The sequence below is a fragment of the Myotis davidii genome, unplaced genomic scaffold (assembly GCF_000327345.1).
Source record: "Myotis davidii unplaced genomic scaffold, ASM32734v1 scaffold91, whole genome shotgun sequence".
Taxonomy (NCBI): domain Eukaryota; kingdom Metazoa; phylum Chordata; class Mammalia; order Chiroptera; family Vespertilionidae; genus Myotis; species Myotis davidii.
The window spans coordinates 115,580-133,500 of record NW_006283139.1 but is presented as its reverse complement, the minus strand read 5'-3'; the positions used below and the strand labels follow the sequence as shown (position 1 = coordinate 133,500).

Here is a 17,921-nt window from a genome sequence, read left to right as displayed (position 1 = left end):
AAATGTGCCTGCAACCCAGGTACATGACCTTGACCGGAATCGAACCTGGGACCTTTCAGTCCGCAGGCCGACGCTCTATCCACTGAGCCAAGCCGGTTTTGGCTAATTTCCTTTTTTTTTTTCAAAGTATTTTCATCTAAAAAAGAAGTTTTAAAAACCCAGATATAGTATACTCTCTTCTCTTTAATTAAAATGAAGCAATTCTATAGGAATTATTTAATTTTCCTCTCTTTCAACCCTCGAAAGTTTTCTGGCAGTCAAAACTGACATTATAATGTGATTTATTCTGAGCAATCATTAGAGTTTTCTAGAAATTCTTTTGAGTATCCCTTAGCAGACAGTTTCACTAGATAAAAGTATTCACCTCCAGCTGCCACATTTTAAAGAGAGGCTGATTTTTCCATTGATTAGCCGTCATTTCACTCTTTGCTGTTATATCACTAGAGATGCATTTGACAGTTTCAAGTTGTCAAAAAATGCTGGGTTTTTCCTTCATTCTTTTGCTTCATAAATCATCCCCATAGGCAGAATAATAGTGGCAAGAATATATACAGTGCCAGGCATTGAGCCACAATCATAACTACCCAGTTAGAAATTCAATCCTATAATTTAGACAAATGAATAGAAAACTACTAACTTTTACCTTATTCTTCCTCAACCATCAAACTCTCAGTCCCTTCTGCATCCTACCCCCACCCCATGTTTGAAACATGGAAGATTATTAATACACAACAATCTTCAAATTCAACACTAGGGCATATTAGCTATGCTGATATGAAATGATATTCTGTATTTCTGTGATTGCCTTCACTTCAGGATATCAAAGTACTTGACTTTTTAAAATCTCACCTGGCATGGCTCAATGGTTTGATTCAATTTGCAATCAGGGCACATGCCTGGGTTGCAGGTGCAATCCCCAGTGTGGGGTGTACAGGAAGCAGCTGATCAATGAGTCTCTCTTCTCATTGATGTTTCTGTCTTCCTCTTCTTCTCTCTTCCTCTTTGAAATCAATTAAAAAAATGTATTTTTAAAAATCTCCATTACATTGGCAAGCCATTAAACTAAACCTCAGGAAGTTTCCCACTCCATGTAATATCAATTTGTTTAATATCTGAGAATAGCATTCAGAATTCAGGACAGATGCCTGTGAATTCTAAATCAATTTTAAGTCAATCTGCCTGAGAAATAAAAAAAAATCAAATTATTTATTATGCAACTGTTGAACAGAAATGTCTAATGCTGTTACAAAGTAAAGAGAAATGGAACATTATTTTTAGGAAAAGAATTTCAAATAGCATTAGGACTTGTAGGTTTGCTGGTGTTAGAAATGGATCATCTACAAGTGGTTAATTACCTTACATGCTATAATATTCAATCATACTTACCTAGCATTTCTGCTTTTGAGAAAGTAACTTAAATTAATTGCATTTGCTAAATAACAATTTTTAGTGAACCACGCCAAATGGAATTACTAACTACGAACTGCCAATTTAGATAGCTGCACATGTTCATTTTTGTCAAGCTTGGACAAATAAAATTTTAAACATTAGATAATGCTTTATATAATTTATGTAGCTAGAAAACCAGTGTTCATTTAATAATATTAAAATTACAGGGTTGATATACTAAGCTAATAGAATACATAGTTACTTAGATGACATATAATACACTTAGTTCATATAGTAATAAAATTACTTGGTCTCATATTTGTAATAACATATGAAGTGAATAAAGTACAATTAGGAATTCCATGTGTTATAAAAAGCATCTTCTATTGTTATCTTTATGTGTTCAGCTCCCAAAGCCTTAACTGTGCAGCATGAGAATGTATCACTAGAGTTGAAATTAACATATGTCCACATTCTTTACTAATAGATTTTCCCCACGTGGCCTTAAGTATTATGAATGCAAAACTGTTTGTAATACTCTCAGTGAGTCCTCACTTTTTAAATTCACTTGGAGTAAAAGCTCCTTCTAATGAAAATGGTCTGGATACAAAGAGACAGGAAAGCTGGAGGCTTCATCCTCCTGGGCAAGAGAGGGCAGCAGCTGAAGGGCTCTGTATGCTACACTGCTGGACTGCCAGGTCCGCACTTAGGGTTTGACTGTTTACTTTTCTTTATTATAAAATAAACTATGATCATAAAGATTAAATTTTGGCAAAATCTGATTAAATAATCTACCTATTGTTAAAACACCATTTCAAAAATAATTTTGTATTGGACTTTGTAATTTTCTATTCTGGTTAACAGATGAGGCCTTTTTTGTTCTAATGCACACCTTAAAAATTAAGGTAGCATTACAATGCTTTAATGTGATCTGAGTGCAAGACCTGCTTATTTTCATTTCCTTAAAATACAGGCTCATCCATTCTTATTCCAGGGAAGGGAAAAACAAAAACAAAACACACACAAAAGACAAAAAAAGGTTTTAACACGACTCTGTTTCCAAAGAACCCTGTTAATTTTTTAAAAAATATATATTTTATTGATTTTCTACAGAGAGGAAGGGAGAGAGATAGAGAGTCAGAAACATCGATGTGAGAGATACACCGATCAGCTGCCTCCTGCACATCTCCCACTGGGGATGTGCCCGCAACCCAGGTACATGCCCTTGACCGGAATCGAACCTGGGACCCTTCAGTCCGCAGGCCGACGCTCTATCCACTGAGCCAAACCGGTTTCGGCCCCTGTTAATTTTTTATTGGTACTGTCTAAATACAGTAGTATAAATATTGACAGGGTCAATATTTTTCCTACCTGTGATCTTGATACCATTTACCAAAAAATAAAACTTGCACCTCAGTAAAACAATATAATTTTCTTTGCTAGGCCCTTCATAACTATATCAGGATTATCTCTAATACATAAAAGGAAATTAAATTAACTAGTGAAATAAAGCCAAAATTTATTTTTATTGTCTACTTTGTGAACAGGATTTCTTTTCCCATTATTCTTTTTTTTTCTTTTTTTGTATTACGGACATCTAGTGACTCCCATTGTTAATTTAAAAATTGATAACCTTACAGAACTCTCTTACTAGTTCCAATAAATTTTCAGTTGTCTCCTGAAACCTCATGAATACAATTACATATTAAGGCCCAATTTCTGTGGTAAAAGCTTTAAATTTATTATCATATTTAATCCTTACCAAAAATGCGTTAGAGAATAGAGTATGATCTAGGTTCAATATATATTTTGACTTAGAAAGAAGGTAAAGAGGAGAGGCCCTGTGAAAACTGAGAAGAGCTATCTGAATGTAAAGTATTACAATCATTCCTGCATCGTATTATCCATCTCCCTTCACCTTTAATAACCACTTGCTCCTAATCCTCTTTACCAGCAGTCAGCCGTGATGCCTGCCAACAAGTCATGTCAGCATATCCAGAAGCAAGCTCATTGTGTCATACACATAGTAAACTCTTCTAGGAATCTCATTTTCTGAAAAAAGCTCCTATGAATTCCCGTCACATTGTGTTTATCACTTAAAGTGTGTAGAGAACATTCTAACTCCCTCTTCTCCCCTATAGGAAAATAGAACCCTTGAAAGCAGATACTATTTTATAAATCTTTGTAGCTTTCACAACACATGTAGAATTTCACTTAGCATAGTATGAACTCAACTGAATTTCAACTTCTCGCAGGTGAACCCATATCCTGACCTGGGGGTGGTAAGAGCTGTGTCATCCTGGGATGCTGATGACATGAGTCCCTCTCACCCCCTTGAATATACCTTGAATATGCCCAGGAGCAATGAGACATCCTCATTGAGATGAATCCCCAGAGAGAGCAGGTGCAGAATGCTGTTACCCAAACAGGCAACGTATGCAAGACCAGGATCCCCTGTGGGGTCACAGAGCAACAGCGCTTGTGTGCCACTGATTCAAAACGAAGAAGTTGAGGACAGTTCTTCACCAGGGACAAGAGAAACGCAATCCACACCTGAACTGCCCAGGACATTTGTTGCTTTAGTAATAATGACTATCATCCAAATGATGACTGTCCCTAAAACTGCCCACAGTGTACAAGGTTTCTATAATAGCAAGGGGTCAGGCCTCTTAAACATAGTTGTTAGATCCTTTAAAGACAAGTAAATTAGGTTTTGCCAATAGGTCAAGTTCCAGATAAGAGTGATAAGAGAAAAATTCTGCGAGGTCTCAAATTAAATTGCAGCAAGCTGAAGGGTGGGAAGAAGAGACACGGAGCCAGTGTCCAGAAGCTAAGGAAGGGCTGCTCATATTCCTGAATGTATGTTGAAACTTTGAATGATTGTCCAGGGAGCTTATTCAGCCTTTATCTAAAAAGGGATAGACATTGAGCCACATTGGGCAGTCAGATACTTAGATATTTGAGGAAAACCTTTAACATGAAATGATCTCAGAGGAAGCAAAGATATGGTAAGAAATGTTTTTTAAAAGACCAAATAGATTCTCAGAGAGATGAGAAGATAATGACTCCTTGAACAAGAACAGGATACAACAAAAATTAATATTAAGAGAATAATAAGGAGCTCTATATGTAAAAGTTATGACAGCAGATAACTGGAGGGGGGCCATGGGGGACAAGGACACATATGTAATAATACCTTAATCAATAAAAAAGAGCAACTATCCAATTAAAAAATAAAATAAACATAAAAAGGGATGGCCAACCACCAGATTCCACTGCCTTCTGCTCACTCATGAACTTTCCGGACTAGTGCCCACAACCAATCAGAAGGAGCAAACACTGCTTCCTCAGGGACTGGGCACCTATCCCAGAACCACCCTTCTCCTTCCCTGGCCCCCTTTCTCTGCAGCCAGTGTAAACTCTTTCAAAACGACTTACACTTTTCTCCCCCAAACTCATTATGTCGAACAGCCCTCCACCCCAGGATGGCCAACCTGTCTGTTTTCTCCATCATCCCAGCTGCTGGTGGGTAGGCCCCATGGCCCAGGGCCTGGTCCCTTTCCTGGCTGGCAATGAACCCTTTCTTTCAGAGAAACTGTCTGCCTTGAAGGTTTTTTGTTGAACCGCAGCAACACATTATGCGTGGTTCATCTTACTGCCCAAAGCCTTCAGGACTGTAAATCAATAAATACTATGATGGTGGCCCTTCACCCCAAGGCACGTGTTTTCAGGGAAAGTGTGCAGCCCTCTGTGTAGGTCACTCGGATGCTTACGTCAAACTCATTCAGGGCCGCAGCCAGCTCCCCGATGCCCGTGTGGCCCTTCGCCTCGTCCGTGGGCGAGGTGGCTTGAGCAGCATTGGAGATGCCGGCGATGGCCTCCTGGACTTGTTTGAACACGTAGTCGCGGTTGGCCCTTGTGGCGGCCACGTCTGGGTGGCGGAGGAAGGCTTGGGAGGCCGTGTACAGCATCGTGGCGTTCTTCTTCAGGGCCCCTCGGGCGGCGGCCATCTCGTCCCGACAGTGGGGATCCTTCAGCTCCTGCGTGTGCAAAACACGACACCTGTCACATCCATGGCATTTGCCACTGAAGTGTTTGTAACAGAACTTGGAGCCCCAGGCGCAGACAACCACGCTGAATTTTAGGAAACATCTCCCGGCCCTTGGGCTCTCTCTAGCTGCCAGGACTTTGTACATAGTGCCCTTCCTATGTGAAATATGGGAGCATCCCTCCTCCACCCTAGCCTTTCAACTGAGGTGTTCCATCCACCTAGGGCCCACTCCCTTTCCTACCCTCTAAGCTGCGCCCCCTTCTACCTGCCCCAGGCCATACTCCCTCCCACCTGTCACCCTCATCCTGTATTAGCTCTCTTACTTCAGCAGGTGCCTCCCTCCTATACTAGCTGTCCTGGGAGACCGGGAAGCTCTGTCTGTCCTGTACAGGTGGCTCTTGAGTCACCAGCAGTCTGGCCCATAAAAGGCGTGTCGGGCATGTTGCTGAAAGAACGCAGGACCTGAGCCATCAACAAGGGAAGCGGCTTGCCTGGATCCGACTTAGTCATCAGCAGCTGGGAAACGCAAACTTCATTCCAGGTGTGAACAGGGGAAATCAAACTCCGGATTTTTGCTCAGGGCATGACTGCCACTTCATATCATTTTCACAACAGGGTTCGTGTTTTTTTTCCCCCCTTAAACTGCCTTACTGGCAGCTCAGTGAGTTTAGGGAATAAAAAATAGAATTTGCTTCTCTTGGTTTGGAATATTAAAATAACATCATGGGGGCATCACTCTATTTTTAGCTTTAAGGGGTCTGTTAAGAAAATGTTGTGAAACATGAAAGGCAGTGCTGTCTCTAAGAGCCGTCTAGGGTTGCCGGCTGAGTATCTCTAGCAGAATATTTTCCAGCTTCAAAACATCATTAAATAGTATGTGATCTACTGGGGTGTTTTTTTGTTTTGTTCTGTTTTTCCTATTTGCTCATTTAGTACAAGACACATGGATGACCTAGCCACAATGAACTGCATCTCTTCCTTTGTGAATCAAAATAGTTCTAGATGAGCACATTTTATCTGATATCTAGGACTGTCCAGACAAACTGACGATAAGCAGCGACTGAACTGTCTGTCCTCCTTTGATTAAAATAGCAGATTTTGCCAGCCAACACAAATTCGGAATTGGGATTCTTTATTTTTAGCCTCAGATAAGCAGGCAACAAACATGAGAGTATATTTTCGAGTCCAGGTGGTAGCCATGCAGGCATCGCGGGGAGGAGTTGGCTCCCAGCCGCCATCAAGGCCTCGTTAACCTCAGGACACCTGGTTCTCAGGTTCCATATTTCACCTGAGTAGCTATGCTGAGGGAAAAAGCCTGAATATGGAAGTGAGAGATGCCAGGTAGGAAATTGTTAGTTATCTCCATAAAGATACTTGAGAAAGCATTCTTTAATCACACACACACACCAAAAAACAACAACAACAACAAAAAAAAACCCCAACTGAAAACCATCTAAATGTTGAATCATGAAAACTGGTTAAGGAAACTACTGAAGCATGAATTTGAGGGACTATTTATGTAGATATTAAAATCCGTTTCCAGAAAAGCAATAACCTGGATCATATTTATGAGATATATGAAAAAGTGGAACAGAATATGCATACTTTTATGCACGGAATAATTGCAAATATGTTAAAATATGAAGATTAGTACAGAAAGGCAAAATACCCGACTATCCCCACCATTTTGCTGAGGGGTTGGGTGTGAGGTGCTTTTTCTTTTCTTTCATTTCTACTCTTTTTCTAAATTTTCTTTAAAATGTCTGAACTAGCACTTAAGTAAAAGCAAAGTAATAATAAAATAAAAGTAAATACTGTTTGTGGGTAGTCTCATACGAATATCTTATACGTGCCCAAGGATTTAATACCCGTTACATGCTGACGAGTCATGTTACCATCTCCAATCCGCATGTGTCTTCCATTTACATTTCTATTTAGATTTCTATTTAGATATTTTAAACGTTTCTCAAAATCAATGTATCTAAACTATGAAATCTTTCTTTCTCACTCTACCTGGTCCCTTTCCAGTCTTCCTGATTTTAGTAAATTCAGCACCACCTACCCATCTGCTCAAACCTGAAGCTTAGAAGTGAGCTTAGAAGGGAACGGTGGCTGTCACTCCCTAACCCCACACATTCAAATTAACAGCAGGTCCTACGTGTTCCATTTTCAAAATAAACTGACTCCCTATCGCTTTCTCCATTCCCGCTGCTACCACCCTGACTGAGACCACCACAACTCGTACTTAGACAACTTTAGCCCCCTCTCAACTACAACGTTTCCCCTCTTGCACACCACCCCCCTTTTTGTAACACAGAATAACATTAAAGTGTACATCTGAGGCACGATCCCAAACAAGTCCTCTCCACTCACAGTTAAATCCAAACACTATGCAAGGCTCTGCGTGTCCCGGGTCCTGCTTATCCTCCAGCCTCTCCCAGGTCCACTGAGATCAAGATTCGACCTATTCTTTCTCAGTTGTTTAACAAGCCAGTGGCTTTTGGTTTTGGGTCTCACACCTGTGCTTCGGAATAACATCAACCCCACCCACATTCCACTGGGGCTGCCGCACAAGATTCCACGTGAACAAAGAATTCTGCTGATAACCGTAAACGAGGTCACATGTGTGCGCCTGGTGCCCCGGCATTGTAAACTCTTTGGGGGCAGGGACTGGATGGATGTTGGTCAGCTTTGTACTAACAGCATCACCCCTGCCTGGCCCAGAATGAACACTAAGCAAAGGTTTGTGGACTGGAACTTTCAAGTTGGTCACAGGATATTTTAGAAAAAAAAAAAATTACTAGGAATTGACTAAAAGGTGGAAGAATTCTGGGAGGAGTCAAGAGGATGGGTGGACATGGTTTTAACCAACAGCTCCACATTTGCAATTTTTTTTTCCCTGGGGGAAAAAAAAATATTTTGGGGGAACAAAATTCTCATGGTACCTAATGCATAAACAGAGCCGGCTGACTTGGACATGGTTTTAACCAACAGCTCCACATTTGGGGGAACAAAATTCTCATGGTACCTAATGAATAAACAGAGCCGGCTGAAATTGAGGGTAATATCTCCAGAATTTCTGGAGGATGAGGCCCAGAAATCAGGATTTTAAAAAGATTCCCAGGTGATTCTAATGTGCAGCCAAGGCTGAGAACCACTGCTGAGGGGCAGAGAGCATCCCAGGTGAGCCACCTTCATCAAAGTGACTGGCTCGCACCTGTGCTCCTCCTTCCCTCTGCATTCCTCTTTCTCTCGGCCTTTCCTCTCATTTCCTTCCTCTCATTCACGAAAGTTCCACTCCACACCCTGCACATCCTGGGTGAGGCTATACATGCTGGTGTCCACAGGGCTGGGAAATAAAAAGTGAGGGCAAAGGGTGATGTCCAGGGAGTGGCCAGAGCATCACACCGCAGTTTTGAATTTTTTATTTGACGGGGAGGATTTCCTAGAGAGGACAAAAAGAATGTGGTGGGGTGGCTAGGGGGTCCCCACCAAGGAAGCAGGAGACCTGAGACCTCCTCCAAGTAGGCAGGGGCCAGACAGCACCCCAGGGCCCCTGGTGGTATCAGACCTGGCCCAAGCAGGAGCCGTTTTTAGGGATCCCAGGTCCTGAGGCTGTTGCTAATTGGATGGCCAGCAGGTGCAGCTGACCCACTGTCCAGGCCAGCAAAGCCGCAAGGTTCCTGAGCTCACACGTGCACTCCCCAGCATCTCTGAGACCTTCCCCACCTGCTGTCTCCTTGCTGCGACGTAGTTAAGTTTCACCATCTCTTTCCCAAATTCCTTGAAGCGGTTTGCAAGGTCTTGCTCATTTGTAGCATTTTTGACAGCTTCCAGGGCCTCCTCCACCTGAAGTGATAAAAAAAACAAGCACATTTATACCTAGATAGTATTTAGATGTGCAATAATTGTTAGAATGGGTAGTTCATTTTTAAAAAGCACACACTAATGTATTAACATTTAATACACATGTCTACATCCATTTAAATATGTAATGAACATATAGGGAAAATGATTCTTCACAAGCACTTACAATCAGAATAAACATTTGTTCAAGGATTGTAGAATATTTTGTCAGTAAGAAATAATAACTGCTGAACTCTGGGAGTCTATAAAATACGATTTTTTTGTATTTTATTGAGTTATCATTGTGATAAGGAAAACTGGCTTTTAATTTTGAGAAGTCACGGTAAAGGAAAATATGGGTATATTTTTTTAAATGTGGAATTTAAAAACTATTTCTAGAAACCTTCAGAGGAGGAAGTGGTTGGCAAACAGAACCTGAAGGAACTCCCAAGCTGCTAAAAAAAGACCGAGAGAGCTGGAATCTGCGACCCGTTTTCTTGGCAACAGCTCTGAATCCGGGACGAACAGGGCTGTGATTTTGGACTAAATTTACACCTGCCAGCCAACGGAAAGAGGAATTATAGAGCCTCAAGAAGCAAGTGAAATCAACATTGTTGTTGCCACTAACAGTGGCATCAACTGGGGTGAACATGCTGATAGCATGTACTCTGCTGCTTCCAAATTCCTGCACACCGCCGTCAATTTTTTCCCACTGTGGCCTTGGACTTGAATTATGAATTTCACTGAAAATTCCTTTGTAAATATTTGAGGATTTGAGAGGTACTAAAGTTTCCTCCCCTCCAGAGTGATCTTAACTTTATTTATTTATTTTAAATATATTTTATTGATTTTTTACAGAGAGGAAGGGAGAGAGATAGAGATTTAGAAACATCGATGAGAGAGAAACATCGATCAGCTGCCTCCTGCACATCTCCTACTGGGGATGTGCCGGCAACCCAGGTACATGCCCTTGACCAGAATCGAACTTGGGACCTCTCAGTCTGCAGGCCGACACTCTATCCACTGAGCCAAACCGGTTTCGGCAGTGATCTTAACTTTAAACATGATGTGAAGGCTTCCACCACTGGTAACCCTTTAAGGTTTTAATACCTGTAGACTCAATTAAAATTAAAACTAAAATTAAGATATTATGATGAACTAACCCACTAAGTCATTGTCAGTAAGACTGCATCTTTGTAGAACTAGCCAAGAATTTTTTCAGGATAAATAGCCAAGAACACAACCCTGAGTAAATAAGGCTTCAGACAGTTACATGTTCACAAAATCAAAACTTCTTAACTATGGCCCTAGCCATTTGGCTCAGTGGATAGAGTGTCAGACTGGGGACCCAAGGGTCTCAGGTTCCATTCCAGTCAAGGGCACGTAGCTCAGTTGTAGGCCTAATCCCAGGCCCAGGTTGGGTGGGTGTGGGAGATAACCACTGTGTCTCTCACATCGATGGATGTTTCTCTATCTCTGTCTCTCCCCTCCCTTCCACTCTCTCTACAAAAATCAATGGAAAAATATCCTCGGGTGATGACTGACAACAACAACAAAAATTCTTAGTTATGAAGGGAGCCCGGAAGAGAGGCAGTAGGAAAAGGAAGGCGGCTGTAATGAGAAAGGCGGAGAGCACGTGGGCTGCCTGCAGATTCTGATTGGCTCTGGTAATTTGAACCAAGGCTAAGGACAACATACAGACAGCTGATTGTTTGACAACGCAGACATACAAACGATTATTAAAATGGCTGGGAAGCCACAGATTCACACAGTTTTGAGCTATGAAGATACATCTTTGATGAAGTTTGCCACAATGGCAATGGTGGCTAATCCAACTTCCTTATCAAGCAAGATTCACTGACTAGAGGAAGAGAATAGTGTATGCACACCAGTGATAATGGATATCATTAAAGCTTTCACTCCATTGATACCATTCAATTTACTAAATAGACTAACCAATTTTATTAAGGAAAAAGTTGTAGCAAGGGAAGTTCCTCAGAATGGTAGTAATCTAGAGTCCACACAAAATTTAATGTCTATTCTCACCTTCTTTGGAAATTCATCTTTTTTTCTTCCTAATTGTAAAAATATAAAATGAGGATTTAACTCCTCAGTGTTAGCGCTTTACAATCCCTATCCAGGCTCTAATGAGACTCAAGGAAAAGAAAGATATGTAGTTGAAAAAGGGACTGCTGTGTATTGGGATGTTGTTAGGGACCGAAATAAAATTTCATTTTATGGTAAGGAATGGCCCATTTAAAGCAATTTTATAGTTTAACTAGAGGCCCCATGCACGAAATTTGTGCAAGAGTAGGCCTTCCTTCTCCCAGCTGCTGGCACCAGCTTTCCTTTGGCACCTGGGACCCAGTCTTCCCTCGCAGCCCTGGCTTCGTCCTGAAGGATGGAAGGACATCCAGAAGGACATCTGGTCTAATTAGCATATTATGCTTTTATTATTATAGATGAGAAACTCTGACCTGAAATCGTTAAAATCAGAGCTCAGTGATGTCTGGCTTTCTAATTTGCTTATAATCATTAACGTGGAATCAACAGCAGCGCGAGAGGACTGCCTGAGCAGATAATTTGTTCCTTCTGCTTATTTGAGTTTTCAATTTTTTCTCAGGACATAAAAACTGGTTCCAGGGAAGAGCACAATAATTATCTCAGAGAGAGCTAACAAACCTTAGATTTGTTTCCTAATATAAAACAGGTTTATACAGGTTTATTACCTGTTGTCATTCAGACCAATTTGGAGTATTACTATTTATTCATAACTTACTTTCTCATTGGTTTTCTCTGAGGAATTCTGATGCTGGTTTGAATTTGTTTCTAATTCAATGAAATTCTTTTGAAAACAAATACCCATGATGGAGTCTGTGTAAAGGACGACTTAGTCATTCTCAGTTTTAATCTCGAAAGACCTGAGAGGTCACCATGTGGAAAGTTCACATATAGAAAAATAGGCTCAGATCCCATCCCAGGTACCACAGGAATGAAAATATTCCAAGGTCTGGAATATTGGCACACATGCTGCTGTTAGACAACTAGATGATAGAGAGGGAGACAGAGATAGAGAAGAGATAGAATGTCCAAGGGACATGAACAAAAAAGGGGGGGAAATGGAGCAGGACAGTCACAAGGCACTTTTGCCAAATCAAATATGATATGAAAGTCAAAGAATGTCCAAGGGACATGAACAAAAAAGGGGGGGGGGGAATGGATCAGGACAGTCACAAGGCACTTTTGCGAAATCAAATATGATATGAAAGTCAAGCATTGATTTTTGAACAGAGCCAATGACCTCTTTTTCTTTCAGGTTGTCTGGGGAAAGGAAATTGGCTTCTATATGCCAAATAAGCACACTTTTTTCCAAAAGCTTTTATTCCTACCTGAGGACACAACGATGGGCATGTTAGTAAGTGTGAGGGGGCTCAGGCTCAGATGGGTCTATATTGGAACCCCAGCTCCGTCATTCCTTAGCTCTGTGAACCAGGGAAGCCACTTAACCTTTCCGACCCTCAGTGTCTTCATTACTAAAATAAAGATAGTGTCTACATACTGCAGAGGTTGTTATAAGGTTTACAGGAAATAAGAAATAAAGAAAAGAAGGCATATAAATGAAAAAAATATGAAATAAATGGCCAATTAAGTCCAAGTATAAAATAAACATAAATGGGCCAAATGCTGTGATTAAAAGACAGAAACTCTCAGATTGGCTTTTAAAGAGATCCAACACTGTTATCTCAGAAGCCAATTTAAACAATAAGATACCAAAAGTTGGAAATGAAAGAATGAATCAGTCTACACTAATACATTTGAAACCTATATGATAGTGGTAAATTCTAAAATATATAAAATACCAATATTAATACAAAAAAATAGAGAACTAGAATAGATCAAAGAATGTTATCGAAATGGAAATGGTAGCCAAGGACTTTCTCTCTACCATTTCCCCAAATACACCAAGCATAATTTATATATATATATGCTAGAGGCCTGGTGCACGAAAATTCATGCAAGAGTAGGCCTTCCTCTCCCCGGCTGCCAGCACCGGCTTTCCTCTGGCAACCTGGACCCGGCTTCCCTCCCTCTGGCTGGCAGTAGCTTTGCCTGGGCCCCAGCTTTGTCAGGAAGGACATCCGGAATATAAAAATAAAAAAACAACCACAACATAAAATAGCAAATATGTAGCCTGGTCTGAATTGGGAGCTCCTCAAAGAGCGATATTGACCTGCTGCTGCCTAGTGTCTACCGGGGGAGAAATGTTTTCCTAAATAATTTTGAAGAGGAAAGGCTACATCTTACTCTTGGGACGTCTGCAGATGGCAGGGCACGCTGTGGGGGGAGGAGCACTGTGGCTAGGGCACAGGCAGCAGCTGCTGGGGCTGGCGTTGAGGAGGAGGCGGTGATAGTGGGGGCGGTGCCAGGGTAAGGGAGAGGTTTGGGAGACTCTATACCCTGGACTGGGAAATTGTCTCCAATAAGCTGATGAAGGGAGCCCTTGGAGCCCCTGACATAGCCTTGCTCCTCACAGGTGCCCTCATGACCTTGGACAGATGACAGACACCTGTTCCCTCTCACAGGCAGGCAGGGCTCATGGCAAAGCCAGGACCCTGTGCTCAGCCAGGTTTTCCTGTCCTTATTATGAGGAATCTGTACACAGGTAAAGCTTAAAAGATGAAAACTTCTAGAAAAGAGATTAGAATGCCCTCCCTAATTAGTGGAATCAGATATTCACTAATTTCAGAGCTTCTCACTTAAACTCTTAAACTGGATCTTCTCACAGAGCTTGTTCAACCCCCTCCCCACCCCTATTCCTAAAGCAAGCCAGCCTGCCACCCTAATTTAGTCCACAACCATGTCAAACTCTTTGAGACAGATTCCTTCCATCAACTTCCATTGTCCTGATTTAAATAACTCTCATTTACTTTGATATAAAACGTAGCCTGAGAATTTATTTATTCATTAATTGCTTATTAAGCACCTGCTAGGAGCCAGGCAGGCATGTTGGGAGGGGCGCAATAGTATTGAACTGAGGAGTCTGACCCCCTCTCCTGGGCAATGTGATCTGGGTCTCCTGTCAGCGTTTGCTGCCCATAGCAGTGCTTTAAATCACTGTTGACGTGATCAGGCTGACCTCATTCCAGGGTCCTACTACTGCTACCCAGGGACTGAATTCTAAGTGACACCGATGAACCTACTGAACAAGCCATGTGCAACTCTCTTGTTAGAACCGAGGTTTACAGCTCAATTAAAAATCATTTTTTGAAAATAGAGTTGGCCAAGTGAATGAATGAATGAATGAATGAGCATTAGAGTATACATTAAAGCACTTCACTTGTTTAGCCAGGTACCCTGGTTTGACCAAGGGTGTCTCAGCGTTATCATACTTAATCTTTTTTGCTTCCTCAAGAGGAGCTGGCTTTCCAGATCACATTTTCTGTTTCCTTGTTAACAAGTGAGGAAAATGATTTCATCAGCAAGCAAGAATGATGAAATGCTAGTGTCATTTATTCTTCAAGTGCCGTGTCTTTAAAGCACATTAACAGAGCTTCATGTATTTCCGAAGTTATTTTCAGCTCGTGCAAGAAAAATGACACTAGCCAGGGTCGCTGAGCACTCACATTGTATCAGACATTATTCTAAAAGGTTTACATAGATCCCACTCAGTCCTTGTTTAACTTTCTACTTTAAAGAGGAGAAACTGAGGTCCGTGTGATACAACCTGCCTCAGAGGTCTCACAGCAAGTGCGTGCAGAAGCCCGACTGTGAACCTAGAAGGCCTGCTCCAGAGTTCACACTTACAACTCCTGTCCTGGCTCAGCTTCCCAGAAAGGATGGGTTTATAAAGCTGATAGGATCTAGGCTTCAGTTATAATGAACAGCTGATTCCCGAGGACACAGTGAGAGCCTGTCCTATCTGAGCAGTCCAGGTTCTAGTCATTCTGCCTCTTTCATAGCCCTGGACTTAACCCCCTCTTCACCATTTCCCACTGCCAGGCCTTTGCTCAGCTTCCCCTCCATTCACTGGCCTGAATCATCTCCATCCTCTCTTAGTCTGTTACCTTGCTTGGGCTTTCTACTCTTTCAATTCCTTCTCTAGGTCGCTACCAAAAAATATTTACCTAATGTTTAAAATCTACCTATGGATTATGGGGAGCCATTGAGTAATTCCAAACATGTAGAGTCTAAACTAACTGTCACACTATCCAAGACATCCAGCCTAACTGTTACTGTGTCTCCCCACCTGACCCTCTATGCTCCAATGACACAGAATCGATTAAATTATTGTGGACTCCCCTACGCCCCAAGTTCCCTCTCTGGCTCTCGTGCTGTTTGTTCCTTGGTTTGTGAAGATCTCTGCAGTGAAAGTCTTGCCTGACCTGGATCTGCCTCCCATCAATGACAAGAGCACCCCATGTCTGAGCAGTAGCACACTCTCTCCCTGGGCCAGCTATCAAATCCAAGTTCATACTTTCTCCCTGCTCCGTGGAAACACGGCCGGGCCCCTTACATAGCATTTCTTCCCCTGATGGCCTGATGTCAGGCTTTGTCGGGAGAGGCTGCTGGACACTCCCTGGCCTTGCTCTGCGGGGTGACTCCCCTGGGCCGCAGGGTGACACTTGGGGGCAGACGCGGTGCCAGGGAAGCCGCCCCAGCAGGCAAGTGGGGAGGGGCGGGGCCATGGTGGAGGTGCTTCTCCAACAGGCAGGTGGCCAGCAGCTCAGGGCCCTGGGTGACTGATTGTGGGATGCCTTCTGGGAGACACCGCTCCATGAGCAGTTTTCCTTGACACCTTGAAGGGCAGGTTTCCGGCAAGTTCCATTCACTTGTGTGGCCCCGCAGTGACTCCTCTGAGACCGTGAACTAAGGACATCCGGGTTTCATCCAGGTGGGAGGGAGGATGGGGGCTCTCCCCAGAGTGCTCTACCTCAGTTCTGTGGGTGGTGGCTACTCCTCAGAGCTGCCATCGCCATATTCCTCTTGTTACTAGCCAATCCCTTGTTACTATAATCTGACATTAGAGTTAATAATGATTTGTATTTAATTTTCCCTGCTCAAGTTACTGTGTCATTTTGCTGCCATTATTGGCGAATGACAAGTCCCCCAGCTCTTTTGATGGGGCCAACTTCTTTTCCATCACCTTCAACTCTTAGCCCCTCGTTTCAGGCTGGGATCTGTGGACCCCACAGCCTGTTCAATCTGGTCCAAACAGTTGGTTCCAGGAAAGGCAAATATCCTGCAATTCAGTGAGACCCAATCCTGAGATGTCCCTCTCCCAGCCACATCACCCTTCCTCATATCAGCCTCAATTGATCGACAATACAGTTTGGTTGAGTTCATCTCATCCTCGGCTTTGGGGACGGGGAGGAAAAGGAGGTGTGTTAAGCAAATTAAGAAATCGGCACATCCCATTCCACCCCCTCCCCCTAAATAATTAACTCAGAGATATACACCTGATTCCGAGGCCAATAGGACTAAGACGATTCTGGAACTTTTATGTGAGCTATCAGGGAAGGGAATTCCCTCATTCTTGCTATGCCGGCAATAGTTAGCAGCTATCTTGAGACTATGAGAAAACGGCCTACAGAGAAGAAAGCCCTCAGTGTAGAAAGGGACTTAGACAAACTACATTGGAAAGACTGGGGAGGGTTGATAAGGAGGTGGGTAAGAGATCAACCAAAGGACTTGTATGCATGCATATAAGTATAACCAATGGACACAAGACACTGGGGGTTAGAGGAGGCTAGGGGAAGGTCAAGGGGGCAAAAAAGGAGACATATGTACTACTCTTTGTAATATTTTAAGCAATAAATCAAAATTTAAAAAAACATATATATTGCAATGAGAAAAAAAAAAGAAAAGAAAAGGTCTTAGAAACTTAATCCTTATCATATATTGTGCCCTGATCAACCCTTACCTGAAGCTATTGCCTTATGGACTTTTGGTTGATGAGCCAATATACTCCCTTTTTAAAAGATCAGGTGAAGTTGGGTTTCTGTTCTTTAAAATGGAAAACATCCTAATGATTGTATTTTCCCTCTAAGCGAGTCCATAGCAATGTGCACATTTCCCGGCATTAATTGCACTTCCTTAATGTACCTGCCCACGAGCCTATAAAGTTCTGAAGGTAGGCTCTGAGCCTGTCTTACCTCTGAAGTTATATACTTGGCACACCGTGTCTTACATATGGTAGGCACCCGATAAGTATTTCCTGAAAGGATAACTAAATGCATACATTCTGAACAACCCAGCTGCATGAGAGCTCAGACAGAAAAGTTACACTAAGAACATGGGCAGCAATTTCTAACTTTATCATCTGAGACGAAGGTGTTTTATTCCAGTGGACTGCTGCTGTTCGAACACAGGAGACACAAGAGAGCTGGGACTAAATGGGAGACTGCTCAGAGTTAATACGTTACTGAGGATGCACAAGAATAGCTGATGCTAGTGGCACCAAAAGCACAGGTGATATTAGTCACCGTGTCACATCCATGGCCCCAAACAATGGCCAACTGTGAGGTTGCTCTTGGTAGCCACTAAGAAAATGTGCCTTTCCTGAGAAGTTGGCTAAGGGCTTGCTGTTTTCCATTTTTTCCCTTCCATTTTTTAGAGAATGGAGAACATTGTTATT

At 42.3% G+C, this 17,921-nt stretch overlaps 1 protein-coding gene across 1 annotated transcript in view; it reads right to left on the bottom strand.

The window, feature by feature from the left end:
* CTNNA2 (catenin alpha 2) overlaps nucleotides 1-17,921 on the bottom strand; it is a gene marked incomplete at its 5' end in the record, with an annotated part of 880,141 nt that overhangs the window by 749,715 nt on the left and 112,505 nt on the right. Inside the window, 2 exons of the mRNA XM_006753455.2 lie at nucleotides 5,163-5,429; nucleotides 9,170-9,289. Coding sequence (XP_006753518.2) covers nucleotides 5,163-5,429; nucleotides 9,170-9,289 — 387 coding nt within the window. The remainder of the gene's footprint in view (nucleotides 1-5,162; nucleotides 5,430-9,169; nucleotides 9,290-17,921) is intronic.